The 15,640-nt window shown below is 45.3% G+C and overlaps 1 protein-coding gene across 2 annotated transcripts in view; it reads left to right on the top strand.

Moving 5' to 3' along the window:
* Positions 1-537: 537 nt before the first annotated feature.
* Plcb1 (phospholipase C beta 1) overlaps positions 538-15,640 on the top strand; it is a 701,628-nt gene continuing 686,525 nt past the window's right edge. Inside the window, exon 1 of one of the 2 annotated variants that reach the window (XM_060371731.1) lies at positions 538-951. In XM_060371731.1, coding sequence (XP_060227714.1) covers positions 853-951 — 99 coding nt within the window. In that variant the 5' untranslated portion in view covers positions 538-852. The remainder of the gene's footprint in view (positions 952-15,640) is intronic. The other variant, XM_060371729.1, reaches the window with a different exon arrangement.

Genomic DNA, 15,640 nt, shown 5'->3' with positions numbered 1-15,640 from the left:
CCCCAGATGAACTTTTTTATTTCAAAAAAAGTTTGTGGGCCATCCAGGCTAGCAGGCTGCCAACTCCGGGCGGGTCGAGGTTTCTCTGGAGTTCTCCAGCTGCACCCCAGAAGTGCTTCTCCTCTATACAAATAATAACCCTGACTGGAAAGCACCAGAGAGAAGGAAAGCCTAGGACTGTCCCCATTCATCCCCAATGTCCTTCTTTTTATACAGGTTAGGATCTGATTAGGCACTACCCAAGCTCGCGCCCAGGTTCCCGGAAAAGACCCCCAAATGCCAAAGCTAGCAAGGGGCACCGGGCATGCTCAGAGGGTACTCGGGCGCTGGCGTAGGATGCAGTGGGGCCCAGGAGCCGGGAGGTGCCGCTGCGTCCCCGCTTCCTGCAGCTGACCCAGCGCGCAAAGTTGGGCAGGGAGCTGGGGGAGGAGGACCGCGAGCGAGGGTGGCGGAGCAGGGGCGGGAGGAGCGGAGGGAGGAGGGGACCGGAGCGTGTCACTCGCGCGCTGCTCCCTCTGTGCACAGAGGATGTGCTGAATGGTGCACTTCGAGGCGGCGGCCGAGCAGGATCCGGCGGCTCCAGGCTCGCACTGCCCGGCTCTGCTCCTCCGCGGCTCCCGAGGCTCTACAGTCACCGCGGGTCCCGCCCGGGGCATGGCAGGCTGCTGCGCCCTCGCGTGTCCCGCTTCCTGAGCGGCGCGGGCCAGAGGTGCGGAGGCCAAGAGGCCGGGAGACCGGCAGGCAGCGGAGCCCAGAGCCTGTGAACAGAGAGCCGAGCCCGCCCGCGCCCGGAGCTCCGCGCCCCGTCCCCGCCGCGCTCGCCCGGGCCACCGGGAGCCCCGATGAGCCCAGATGGCTGGGGCTCAGCCCGGAGTGCACGCCTTGCAACTCAAGCCCGTGTGCGTGTCCGACAGCCTCAAGAAGGGCACCAAATTCGTCAAGTGGGATGATGTAAGTGAGGGGCGGCCCTGTGGGGTGCGGGCCGGGTACCCGAGGGCAGGCTGCGTGGGGGTGGGGCGAGGGGCGCGTTATGCAATGGGGCGCTGGAGCGGGCGCGGGCAGCCACGGGTGCACAGGTTGCCAGCTGCCTGGGTGGGTGGCAGAGGGTGGCAGTTTTGCGCGCGCTCTTCTCCACCTAGGGGGTTTAGAGTTGACATCTTTGCTGGGTCTGGCTAGCGCCTCCTGAGGGATTCAAGTCTTTGGGGCTAATGGAGCCAGAGGGACAAGTTTTATCCAGTGACAGGTCCTGAGAGTTTGGAAAGAGCATGAAGTTAAGGCCAGCTGCATAGAGCTGGAAAGAACTAGACGCACCCCATCCCTTCCCCAGCTGGCTAAGGCGTCCCATTACCTCTTTTCCTCCTCTTTCAAGAAGATCTACCTACCACCCAGGTCCAGAACCTTGCAGTTCCCACTAAGGCTTCAGAATGTTTCTGCTAGCCACGCAGCAGAGGGCACAGCGGTACAGCCGACAGGTGGTCTTGATGCCAAACTTTAGCACCTGGCTGCAGAGTGAGGGGCCTTGGGGAGGGCTGGAGAGGGCTCGCTAGGGGCAGATCAGTGACCAAACAAGGGGCCTAGGAACGCAGAATGGGCCTGCAGAGGGGACCGGGGTTTGAGATACGAGCTTGCTTAAGTCTTCACTTAGAAATGGACCCACAGCTTCGCCGTTTGCTGTATAGGACAAATCCTGTCTAGCCTTGGGATCCCAGTGTCTCACCTACAATACAGACTAGGGCTTCGATGCCCTCTGCCTTCCCTCCAGCCTAGTAACCTTCAGAACACTTACAAACTCTTAACGGGAACGGGGATGGGATGCACATTATACATCAATAGAGCTTCCTGGGTGTCGTCCAGTGGGTTTGATAAGAACAACTCACCTGAATAAACCTGAGCTCTCAGGATCTAAAGAAATTCAAGCTCTAATGATTACCACATCTCTTACCAGGAACAACTATTGGAGAATGAGCCCATCTTCTCACTGAGATGATTTCTCACCTTGTAAATTACAGGCTGCTATCCTCCCGGGTATTTTACTTTAATCTTCTTAAGCCAATTTCCAGTGTCTGAAAACAATTTAAATATTCCAGGTGGTGAATCCAATTACTTAGCTGAGTGCATCCCTCCCTGTCTATATTTTGTCCAGTTGGAAGCGCAAACTGAACTTGCAGCATGAGCCACAGCCTCCTTGAGATCTCAGGCCAATTATTAAATGGTGTGGGCAGGATGCAAACACCCTCTTTACCATGGGCTTCACATCCTTCTCCTTTCTGCCCCAGTCTACTCGGAATGGATGCTGCTACACATGGAATAGAATCTTAACAGTAAATGGAGACATAGACGAATTGTTTGCTTTGCTGAAGAAAACGAAGCACAGTGCAGCTCAACAAATAAAATGTTCTTGCCCATCTAGACATCCTTAGGCAAAGAGCTAATAAAAGGGTGAATCTGAGAAAGAGAAGGGAGGGTAAAGCCAAGAGAAAGGGAGAGGAGAGGAGAAGAGCGGAGAGGAGAGGAGAGGAGAGCAGAGTTCCAGAGTAGAAAGGGTGTAGTTTCAGTCATAAGCTAAACCATATTTTAAGTAATTCCCCATAAATTCTGGTTTTTGAGAAAATAACACATTGAGAAGGAAGGTTATAGATACCCAGGGGGTGATTTGTGTTCCATGTATTTATGTAACCAACATTTTACGCTCGCTTACCAAGTGCCTGTCTTGGACTACATTTTGGGGTAATGGAGAAAGTAGGAAAAATCTCTCTTGTTATAGACTGGACACGCTAAATAGAAGAGACCAAAATCATCAAAACACCTGTGAGACTGACTGAATGATGCTCTGGGAACAATGCAGAAGCCAACAGGAGAAGGGAGAGGTGGGCAGAACCCTCCCATCACTGCAGCAATGAGTTCCTGGGGAGGCTGGCGGGAAGGAGGTAGACACTCAGGAGAGAGCCTAAAGGTCTTCTTAAAGAGAAAACAGATTGCACCCAGAGGACAAGTTAACTGGACTTTAGAGAAGTGCCTGGTGGGCACTTGGCTCTCTTGTTCTCTGTGATCTGTGCGCTGGGAGGCATCCAGACATTCTCACTTTCACTGTTGTAGTCCCTGAACATCCCCCTCTCTCTCACTATTCCTAGTCTGTCTTTCCTCTTTTAGAAACAAGCTGGTTTGATCTGTTTGGCATTTCTGTTGCGTCTATGTGAGGCTGTGCTTTCAAGACAAAGAAAACCAAATCCAGAATCAAATGTCTGGGTTCTATCACTTAGCAGTGTGACTTCAGACAAATAAACATGTTGAACCTTTGTTGTCTCTTGAGCAAAGCTGGCAGACAACACCCCCGATACATTTAGTGTAATCCTCTATCGGTCTTCTCTGCAACCGAGCCACATTCTCCCAACTTCTCCCATTAGAAGCATCAGGAAGGACCTGTAAGCCCTGGGATTGTTGGGTCTGTCCTGTTTCTGATTTAGCTCTGGGGTAGGGCTGGAGAGTGCTTCTCACGAGGCTGCAAGGAATGTGGCCGCTGATGCTGATCTGTGAAAGAACACTGTCTATGACCACGGGGAAGGTAGCGTCTTAGCCACTGGCTTGTGAGTTTAATTTTGTCTTCATGCTTACAATTTGAGAAATTTGTCATCTAGGAGTTGGGAACACCCAAGTGGCAGCTTGTTAGGTCCCCTGGGGTCATTTACTCAAGCCTCAGCACTTAGATTAGAATAAATAATGCAAATTCTTACATATCTTTCTAATTATTATAGGTAGAGAGTAAATCATTCTTATATCTCCTTCCTTCCTTTCCTTTCCCCAGGTTTGAGAGGGTCTCTTGTTTGATTTTGTATAACAGAGCTATGGAAGCTTCTTGCTTTTAAGTTCTGGAGGAATGCTTCCAGTTTCTACCCTCAAGGAAACATTTCATCTTCTTGTCTAGAAGAAAAATGAATGCTACGAACAACTTAGAAGCCCTTTGTACACCTACTTTGCTGTGAAAAAAAAAAAGTAGAATCCTAATTTCTAGTCTACAAAAAGGGAGTTTGGGAAAGTCCCATAGCTATTTTATTATCTTATTAGACAGCACAGTGCATGCTGAGAATTTGAAGGTGGAATGTCGGGCTGTCTAGGATTGTAAAGTGTTACACATAGTCACTAGTCCTGTTCTGACGACCACCATATGAAATGAGAAGTGTCCCCTAGACAGCGCTATACCCTGCACAACTTGTTGGCTCTTTCCTGAAGTCCTGATAGGGTGGTGGATGATCCAAGGATGATTGACACTGCAAAAGGCAGTAACAGATGGCAGCAGGGATCCAGTGGCTAAGAGCAGGAGCTGGGGCTGCAGGCACTGCAGTACTCAGCCAGACACTTACTGTCCTGCCACGGAAGATCTGGGAGTCCCTGAGAAGTGAGGAGAAGGCTTGGAATCGTGCAATAGTTTAAAGCTAGTAATTGTGGACATGTTGTAACATCAAACGTGATGCAGTCTTTCTGTACTTGGTGAGAGGAGAGACAGCTGACCTATTGTAGGAACCTGTTTACTAACAAAAATAAGGCCAACTGCAGCCTTTCGTATGGCTGGATTGCAGGTGGGACACGCTCAATCCTTTGTGCTGTGGGTGTTACAGGAGAGCTGTGGCGAGGTAGACAGTGGGCGGTAATTTACTTTCTCCATCTTAGTTAGCGAGCCTTTTCTCCTGAGTTTTGACTTCTGTGTGGATTGGTGTTGTGTGACAAAACTTTTCCTGGGAAAACACACCCGAGATAGGAAACCCAGGACAAACCAAAGTAGGGATAACTTCAAAGTCCAACTTGGTGAACAATAAGTTTCATTGGAGTTACAGGAATGTGGGTGACTTGCAGAAGCAGAAAGGACTCAAAGACATCACCAGAGCCCACCTAAGCTTGGGTGACGCTCCCGAAAGCTGGGAACCTGGAGCTCAATGCATAGCTTACAGACAGCACAAGAGGCTGGAGTGTCCTCCCCAAGCAACTCAGCTGGGCTGAGCCTCTTCTAGGCAGCTTGGTTGGTTTCTTCTTCCTCCCCTTTGAGAGTTTTCTTTGCAGCTTGGTTTGTCCTAGAGTGCCTCTTAGCAATCTTTATTGTCTACTCTAGGGGGTGAGCAGCCCAGTGAATTTGGTCAGTTTTAGGGACTTTCTAAAGCTATTTTGAGTTGTATATTTTCTGGTTTAAGAAGCTTCCCTACAGGATGGAATGTTTCAATCTCAGAGGAAACTGCTACTCAGGAGAGAGGAAAGAAATGACCCGAAAGGCCCTCTCTTATCCTCTGGCCTACTGGTGTTTCAAACCTATGACCTTATCTTATCTTCCAGCCTCTGGGGAGTCTTCCTTTTTTCCTTTCTACTTTCCTTTTTTCTTACCTTCCTTCCTTTCTTCCTTCCTACACACCTTCCTTCCTTTTATCCTTCCCTCCTTTTTTCCTTCCTTCCTTCCTTTTTTTCCTTCATTTCCTCCTCCTTCCTTCCTTCTCTTTTTTTTTCTTCCTCCCCTTTTACAGGATTCTTTGTATAAGAGCTTTGACTGTTCTGGAAACTACTCTGTAGACCAGATTGGCCTTTACCTCACAGAGATCAGCCGCCTCTATCTCCAGACTGCTGAGATTAAAGGCCTGTGACACCCTCCCAGCGCTGGCTCTTCTCTTTTCTTTTTCTCTTCTCCTCCCCTTCCCTCTCCTCTCCTTCCCTTCCCTCTCCTTCCTTCTCCTCTCTCCTCTCCTCCCCTTCCCTCTCCTCCCTTCTCCTCTCCTCTCCTTCCCTCTCCTCACCTTCCCTTTCCTCCCTTCTCCTCTCCTCTCCTCCCCTTCCTTCCCCTCTTCTCATCTCCTCCCCTCCCCTCCTCCCTCCCCTTCCTTCCCCTCCCCTCCCTTTCCCTCCCCTCCTCACTTCCCCTCCCCTCCCCTCCTCTCATCTCTTCTTCTCTTTTCCTTTCTTCTCTTCACTTTTAGGTCCCAAATCCCTATCACATTGTATATAGTTGCCTGATATATCCCAACTTCATGGTTTTTGTTTTGTGTTTTGTTTGTTTCTGGTTTTTTGAGACATGGTTATTCTGTGTAGCCTTGGCTGTCCTGGACTCACTTTGTAGACCAGGCTGGCCTCGAACTCACAGAGATTTGCCTGCCTCTGCCTCCCAGAGGGCTAGGATTACAGGCATGTACCACAGTGCCCTGCTCTCAGCCTCATCTATCTATCTATCTATCTATCTATCTATCTATCTATCTATCTTTCTTTCTTTTTTTTTTTATTTTGAGACAGGGTTTCTTTGTGTAGCCTTGGCTGTACTGGACTCACTTTGTAGACCAGGCTGGCTTGTATTCACAGGAATAACTTCATGTTTCTTAACTTTAACATGCCTCTTGTATTTCTTATATCATAGAATGCTACTGATGTTCATATGCATCTCTTTGTATCATGTCTGGCACACAGGAACCCCCAATGATAGGGAGGTTTAAAAAACAGTCACAGTAGAGAAATAGAAATGGAAGCAGGGATTTTAGGGAGGACACTCTCATTCTACAGATTACATTCTATTGTTTCCACACTTCTCTTGCATTCAATTTAATATGTGTTTCAATTTTATATTTTACAATTTAAAGAGGAAAACCATCTATTTTTATCCTTTTTAAAATTTTCAGATGTTCCAGAGAGAATGAGTCTACACAATTCAAAGCAGGATCCATTCTCTACAAGCAAGCCAGTGTACAAACCATCCAGAAGTTTTATTTGTGCAAGCGTTACAGACACACCACACTTTGGCACATATGAACGCACATGCGCACATGTATAACTTCACATGGTACATTCTAATTTTGTAAGTGCCATTCAGAAGGCAATGGACTGGGCTGATTTGCTGGGAGCATCTGAGGAAATGCAGTGATCTATACCATGGTCCTCCTGCCCCCGGATTTGAAATAGGTTACATCTCCCTTTACTCTATGCCTACCCAATTAAAGAAAATTAAAATGAAAGGCCAAAACAAGTAATAAAGACAGTCCACAGCTAATGCAGCATTCTACACAAAAGCCTAGCTGGAAATTCCTGGACTCTGGAGAATCAGTGTTGGTGTCTATAATGATGACAGGGTTATACTGACAAGATTAATGAAGGGAGCAGAGTGGAGGGTGCCATCAGGTGGAAGTCGTTAGATTCTGGTTGGAAAGGTTATGGGCAGTGGAAGCAGCAGCCGAACTGACAGCAGGTGGCTCTGGGTTGGGGCAGCCTCAGAGGTTGTTTTGACTGGAAGGCTTTGTGTACAGAGCCGCTTAAATGTTCCCACAGGGGCTGCAGTGGGAGGATGGGCCAGCAGTGGAGAGCCCCATCTGCTCTTGCAGAGGACCAGGGTTCAATTCCTAGCATCCACACGGTTGTTGCAAAGTGCTGGCAACTCAGTTCCAGGGTCTCTGACAGCCTTCTGACCACGCAGGCTTCTGCCCTTATATGCATACATACATACACTCAGGCATAGACACAAACATGGAAAAGGAATAAAAAAAATTAAAAACACCTGCATATGTAATTTGTCTGTCCAAGAACTCTGATTTTCTGTTGACCGCCAGTAGGGACTACAATCTCAATAAATACAAGAATACAGTTTTCTCTAAGTGAGATGATAATGGTGAGCTAAGGTTTGCGTCACAGTGTAACATTCATGTCTGAAGAAGTAAATACAAGTCATGCATCCTGATGCATCAGTTTCCACAGAGTAAGTACTCAGTTACTTGTCACCAACACACTCTCTAGGGACATCGTTACTGGCTAGCCTTAAAGGATCCAAAGTCCATTCTTAACACCATCCCTACCCTCTGGGTAGCTTTGGATGACTGGCAGCCCCACAGATGGTTACGCCTGGCTTTAATCTACGACAGCTATTTTTATTTTAAGCAGAAACTAAGCCAAACCTCTTCCGCCTACGGCGTTTTTATTACTGCTGAAATTGACCCTCTCTTCAGCAGGAGCAGCAAAAGCGGTTGATCCTTAAAGGAGGTGAGCCTTGATGAGGTCCTTTTCTGTGCTGAGGCTGAGTGTGAAGTGTGCAGGTGTGGAGAGGGGCCCATAGAACAAAACACAGGAATTTAACCAGAGAGCAGAGCGAGAAGGCAGTTCCAGCCAAAGCGTGGCAGGCCCATACAACTGCTGTCAGGATATATTTTTCTTCCTTTTTTTGTTTGTTTGTTTGTTTGTTTGTTTTTTCCTCACCCATTTTATTTCTGTTTCTGTGCTGGAGGTTGAATCCAGGGTCTCTGTATATGCAAATTTGACACTATCTGTTGTGTTCTCCAACCTTCATTTCATTTTTAACTTAGTATTCTATTTATTTTTATTATAACATGTAAAAGTTGAGGGAGAATGGCAAATAACACAAATTAACCCCTTTAAAGGGTAAAGTTCAGTGACAATGTATACACCAAAGGAACTGCATTAACTCCGGTCCACTCCTCCCTCGTAACAACTTATGCAGACGTTAGGTGCCCCCAGTGCATTGGCTTAATTTGTCCTGGCAATTAGAATGTCTTGAATATTTCCCTTGAATTTAGCCTATCAACAAATAGCTTCAAATTGTACTTACCTGTGGTGATATTTAAATGGAACAGGAACAGTTTGCTTTCTTATGTTTGACCTGGTAACCTGTAGTTAAACATTTCTTTTTCAAAAGTGTTCTTTGTGACTGTGAGCGGTAGGTTGCAGCAGAAACGGAATGGGGTCAAAGGTTGACTGATGCTGTGGGGCTCCACTTAAGTAGGAATCCTTGCTAGCTGAAAACATTAGTTTTCCTGTTATCTGGGCCAACATTAGGTTCCTGCAGCCTTTTAGGTCATATCAAAAATCCCATATGCACTGCATATATACGACACTGGAGTCCCTGATCAGAACCGGATGATCTACGTCTCTGAAGCAAAGGTTGTAGAGACACATGGCTGAGATGGTTTACTCATACGATTCTAAGGAAACATTCATTTCTTGTAAAAAAAAAAAAAAATGAGCTCAAAGGCTGGCTCTTTTGAGTTTTCCCCAGTCCCCTTGGATCCCTTAAAAGGTCTAATATTTCATTTTTTCTTTTCATGTGTTATTTAAAAATGTTTTAGTTTGTATTCTTGAAAATGTTTTGGTATATGTATTATTGGATGTTGAAAAATGCATACATTTACCAGGAAACTAAATTATTATAGATTGGGAAATAGACTTCTATAAAATGAGAACAATAGGTAGTTGGTATTAAAAGAGAATTAACAGCATCGTACATCTGGTTTCTATTTCTAGGGCCTTTTTACTTCACAGTGTTTTGTTTCATTTTATTATATGGAAGTTTTATGAGCAAGTCCATGGGGAAAGGGATTAGTGAGCAAAAGAAACATTGTCACCTGGACTGGACATGGGATGGCATTGGGGCCTGGAAGATTAAAAAATAAAATAAAAAGGAGCAGGTTTTTAGACTTTTAGACTTGCCTACAAAATGAGTGTCAGAAAGTTAACTTTAATTCCTATAATAGGAGAGGCTATATGAGCTATAAAAAGAGTAATAATCCAAAGAGCAAGTCAGCAAGTGGTCCAGCTGACTGAACAGAAGTAAATACTGCACTTGTGACGTTGAGTGAGGTTGAGTTTTGCATCTGTCCCCATACACTCTTGGTAGGACTTTCTGTAACAAAATATCCGGGCATCTAAGCTATAGCTGCCAGAGTGCCTTGGAGCTAAAATTCTGGCTGCATATTAAATTGATAGGTACGAGTGAAACGTGGAGGGCAAAGGTGTGAAAGAGGTCAACTTCCTGCACTGTGTTGTTTCTGCATTTCTGTGAGATGTTGAAGAGGTGGCACATTGGGAAAGAGTTTGTCAGGATGCTTAGAGGTCATTCTTACTATCAGCTTAACTTTTTCTTTTGTCTTTAACTAAATTGGTGTGTTGGGTCTCTGATTTCTTTCTTGAGTTTGAAAGGTGCCGTAGTCATTCATGGAGACTCATCTGCAACTAGTATCTTTGGCTTTTCCAGTGATTTTTGGTCAAGTGTTTACTTACCTGTACTCGTCCTCCTGTGTTCAAAGTCCCAGAGAGGTGTCTGTTCCACTAAACCCTGCCCAACAGAGTCCTACTGTCTTTGGCTGAAGCTCAGGCTTGCGTTGAAGTCTCTAGGTAGCTGCTACTAGGCTTGAACTCGCTGTTCTTCTGCTTTTCCTGGACTTATAGGCATCTGCCACGGACTCCAGCTTATATTTTGAATGTCACCACAGGTTCTTGCTTCTTAAAAGAGATGCTCATTCATATTTCCAGTGAAAACCACCCTTAAAGGAATTCCTAAATGTGCGGAATTGCAGGGAAGTAAAAGGCTGATTTATATGAAAACATTCTGACGTGAGAATGATTCACAGACAGAAAGTTATATTACTTTTATTGCTAAAACAAGGAAATGACAAATACTGGCCTATTGCTCTAAGTTTCTATTTAAAATCAAAGTCCCAGTTCCATCAGTTATTCTGCACAGATGCAGCGAAGTCATAGGGCAACGTAAATTTCCTCCCCATCTGCCTCAGTGTGTCCCCAGGCCAGCTCCCTCCTTCTTATAAGCCCCTCCTCTTAGAAGCATGGCCGCCTACTCCACCTAACAGCCCTGCTCTTTCCCGAGGTGTTTCAGAGGCCAGGCATCATTATTATGCTCACTTCACCTGTCTTTGGACAATATCTGTTTCACTTCTGTGGAATCTCTTCTAAGAACATACCAATCAATATGCTTGTATTAGTCAGTGCTCCATTACAATATCAAATATCTCTGATAGTCTACTTACTGGGGGAAATTTATTTCTCCTCATAGTTTTAGAGGTTTCAGTGTGTGATAGGTTGGTCCTGTTCCTTTGTACCAGGCAACTTGTGTCATAGCAGGAGAATGTGGCAGAAAAAAAAATGGATCTTCTCATTACCATGGAGAGAGAGAGAGAGAGAGAGAGAGAGAGAGAGAGAGAGACTATAGTTTTGAACACCTCCTAATAGGTACCTCCTTTTTGAAGGCTCCATCAGCTCCCAGTATCCTCACGCTGGGGATGGGGGTTTTAACAGACTTTTAGCTACCCTCCACATTCTGAACACAATAATCTTCCAATGTTCCTACCTCTCTTTCTTCCTTTACATATGTGTCCCATCATTCTCCTTGTGTCTCCCCCTCAGTCTCCCAGATGTAAGGTTTTCACATTTGCACTGTAGCAGGTTTGCGCACGAACTTCCGATCCTCTAGCTTCTGTAAGCTGCGGTTAGAGTTTGGCGGCACCGCACTCAGTTGGCGTTGTGGTAGGCATGCTATTTAAGCAATCCACTGACTGAGCTGCATCCCCAGCACTGAGGATGCAACCTCTGCTCTCCATTTCTTACCACCTGCTAAGTTCTTCTCAGCACTCCAAAGCCTTGGGTTTGCCTTCATCATTGGTTTGAAATTTTTAATCATGGCTTTGAAATTTTTCCTGTCATGGCATATGACAAATGCAAGTCCCAACGCCAAATGATAATGTTTGGAATCTATCTAGCGTCTTCTACAGTTCCTTTTTGCACATCCATTCACCCATTTTTCATGTTTTAAAATGTATTGCTACATCTTAAAAGATATCCAACCACTATTATGAATTTATGATGATAAATGTGTTCGTTCTTGTCCTGATGGAGTTTATATGCAAATGGAGGAGATAGATATTAGTCAAACAAAGGTACTGGTTTATTCAAATTGCGTTGTCACAGAGAAAAGTAAACATGTTTGTAAGAAGTATAGGAGGAATTTCTTTTTGAGAAATTCTATTAATGAGAAGACCTTGGTGCTCTGTAGAACTTAACATGAAAGATTGGATGTGTTTCAGCCATGAAAGAGGATGTGGGGACATTTCATGAAGTAAAGGACACAAGACTTTGAAGGACCAGAGCAGGACAAGCAAGTGGGGAACATGGCTCAGATAATGCTGTGTGGTAGCAAGAGCCTGCTCTGTATAGTGCTTTGGTCTGGGAAGAGTTTACATATAAAGTCAATAGGAAGCTGTTAAACCCATGGCTCTCAGTGTTCGCATTCTGACATTTGGGGCCAGGGAATATTTTGCTGTGAAGTTCTGGCCTGCTGTATTGTAAGATGCCCAGCAGCATATTTGGCTTTTATCCAGTAGATGCTAGAATTGTGATGCTCAAAGCTGTTTCTGTATATTGGAAGCAGTCCCCTGAGTTACAAAACTGCCCCAGTTGAGAACCACTGATTAAAATAACATGCTCTGTTCTTAAATGATTTAAAATGTACCAGGCCCCTCCCCTGCCTCTCTCCCTGTCTGTGTCCCTCCCATCATACACACGCTAGTCATTTAAGTACATAAAAAGGTACTCATGGTAAATTAAAATCAAATAGGATGGCTGCTTGATATCCCCCAGAGCCGTACTGAGATGATCTTCTGCTCTGACACATGAAGCACATCAAGGTTGATCACAGGGGGTCTAGGCTTTTTCTTTGTTCCCTAGTTCAGCCTCTGACACACCCTGCATAGTAGTTAAAGAGTCATGCTCCTGATTTTCCTGCATGTTCTGTCAAAAGGAATTTTTATACCTCATAGTTAAAAGTATGTTCTTAATTGGATTTTCTCCGCTTCTTCTCTTTTCTATTCCAAAGCTTCTTAGTTCTCCACTTTCCTTAATTTGGAGAAATTTCATTCTTTAAAACCCTGGAAGTTCTGCTTCACTGATGTTGATTCAGCATTCTGCTTCCTCATATGTTACAGTTTGATGTCAAATAATCCCTACAAGCTTAAGAGTTTGACCACTTGGTCCACAGCTGGTGGTGCTGACGGGAGAGGTTCTGAAACCTTAGGGAAGGGGCCCCACAAGAAGAAGTGGACCATTATGGGATGGGCTTGGAGTGCTGTAGACCCGCTCTACTTCCAACTGCCCTATCTCTCTCTGCCTCCTGGTACTCTGAGATGTGGGCATTTGGCTACCCTGCTCTCTGACCTTCAAAGTTATGCTAGGCACATGCTTTCCAATTGTAAAAGACTGTCTTACCTCAAACCATAAGCCCAAATAAACCTTTTTCCTTACGTTGCTTCTTTTGGGGTCTTTAGCCATGGCAAGGAGAAAAGCAATATGTTAAGTTGGTATGCTTTTATTTCGTATTCAGAGTTGTATTGCTTGTGTTTGCTATTCTGTCCCAGAATTCTCCTTCTTTTGCATTTTCACCCCAGTATGCATTATCATCGTATTTATCTCTAGTTCTCTTCCTAATGTGAGTCTTGGGCAATCCCTGTGGCCGCTGCAGATTTGTTTGTTTGTGCTGCTTTTACAGTGTTGGTGCGTTTAGAAGTGCGTGTGTTTCATCACGTGTGTGCCCTTGGAGTAGACGGACGCAGGAGACTCACATGAAGAGAGAACTGTAGTCAGCTTAGTCAACACACCCTCAACACGTGCTGAGGGACGATCTGTGGGGTCTGTGGAGGTTGCTCTTGAGGCTAAGGGTACGTTTCATACCAAGTTATGTGGGCGTCCATAACAAAGTAGCAGAGATTTTCAACAGAGGCTTTCCTCCTGGTTCTAGATAGAGTTTTAGCAAGCTCATTTTCTTCTAAGAGCCAGGGGAGAAGGTTTGTCCCAGGCCTCTCTTGTCTTATGGGTCTCTGGTTTCTTGTCTGTCTCCCTCAGTTTGTGTCTGTGCCGCAGTTACTCCTCTCGTAGAGATACTACCCAGACTGTATTAGCGCCCACCCTGAAGATTTCCTAACTTAATGTATCTTTAAAAACCCTATCTTCAAATAATGCCATGCTTTTAGGTCTTCACCCTGCAGGGGAAGCTGATGCAGGTCAGCCTGTAGCCTGCCTGAGCCAGGTAAAGAGTAGCTTGCAAGTATGGAAAATCTCCAGATGGGATTGCCAGAAAAGAAAACCAAGTTCCTTTGGTGTGGCCATCAGCGTAGCTGCACTGTCTCCTAGAAATATATTATGATCCACATGAGCCATAGGTGTGCATGGCTGTGCACATATGGCCGTGACAGATCCAGGTAGACAAGTGACCCAGCTTGACCTTCTCGGTGAGTTCGCTAGAGGGCTGTTCCCCAAATAGTGGGCAGTATATGAGGGATGGCGTGCTAGGTTGCCATTGATCGTCTTCCTAACTCAGAGCCTCACCACTGCGGTCCTCAAAGTATGGACGGTGGACCAGCAGCTGCAGCATCTCTGTGAACCTTTTAAAAGGTGGATTCCTGGACTCCATCCTACACATAGCAAAAAACAAACAAACAAAAAAAGAGGCTTAGTATCTGCTTTTTGATACACTGCTAGGTAGGGTCTTTCAGAGGCCCTCTGCAGTAGGTGTATAGATTTCAGTATATTTATCCTATCTTATAGGTCTATATAAGTGAGTATATACCATGTGTGTCCTTCTCCTTCTGGGATACCTCACTCAGAATGATATTTTCTAGATCCCACTATTTGCCTGCAAATTTCATGATTTCCTCCTTTTTGATTGCTGAGTAGTATTCCATTGTGTAAAAATACCACAATTTCTATATTCATTCCTCAACTGAGGGGCTTCTGGGTTGTTTCCAGGTTCTGGCTATTCAAATAAAGCTGCTACAAACATGGTTGAGCAAATGTCCTTGTTCTGTACTTGAGCAAATTTTGGGTATATGCCTAGGAGTGGTATAGCTGGATCTTGTGGTAGCATTATTCCTAATTGTCTGAGAAAGCACCAGATTGTCTTCCAAAGTGGTTGTACCAGTTTACATTCCCACCAGCAGTGGAGGAGGGTTATGAAAGAAGGGGGAGTTAGTATGACGTGGAAAGGATAGGAGCCAAATATGTCTGGACACATGGGTCTTTTCTGAGACTGACACTCCACCAAGGACCATGTATGGATATAACCTAGAACCTCTGCTCCGATGAAGCCCGTGGTAGCTCAGTAACCAATTGGTTTCCCATAGTAAGGGGAACAGGGACTATTTCTGACAGGAACTCAATGGCAGGCTCTTTGACCTCCTCACCCCCCAAAGGAGGAGCAGTCCTGCTAGGCCACAGAGGACTTTGCAGCCAGTCCTGAAGATACCTGATGAAACAGGGTCAGATGAAAGGGGAGGAGGTCCTCCCCAATCCGTGGATTTGGAAAGGGGCAGGGAGGAGATGAGGGAGGGAGAGAGGGTTTGGGAGGGAATGAGGGAGCAGGATACAGCTGGGATACAGAGTTAATAAAAATGTAACTAATAATAAAATAAATAAATAAATGGAAAGAAAACAAAACAAAAAAAAGAATCCCTTCCTAGTGCCTCCATGAAAAGGGCCACAATCCATTTTAACAACTCAGTACATCTGGGGTGCATGCAACTTTTAAATTACCATCGTATGGAATTCCCATGCTATTGATTTTGATGAAGAAAGAAAGAAAGAAAAAAAAAAATGCTCTGTGCCGGTTAGGGTTTTGTTTTGTTTTGTTTTTGTCTTGTTTTGTGTGTGTTGGGGTTTTGTTTGTTTGTTTGATGCTGGATAGATGCTAGAGTCATCTGGAAAGAGAGAATCTCAATTGAGATTCTCCATTCTTCCATCTTATTGGAATGTAGGCAAACCTGTGGGACCTTTTCTCAATTAATGATTGTTGTGGGAAAGCCTAGCCTACTGTGTATGGCACCACTCCTGGGCAGGGCTC

This window comes from Meriones unguiculatus, chromosome 18 (assembly GCF_030254825.1).
Source record: "Meriones unguiculatus strain TT.TT164.6M chromosome 18, Bangor_MerUng_6.1, whole genome shotgun sequence".
In the NCBI taxonomy this organism is placed as follows: Eukaryota; Metazoa; Chordata; class Mammalia; order Rodentia; family Muridae; genus Meriones; species Meriones unguiculatus.
The sequence above is the reverse complement of the archived record's forward strand: the minus strand, read 5'-3'. Positions and strand labels throughout refer to the sequence as shown.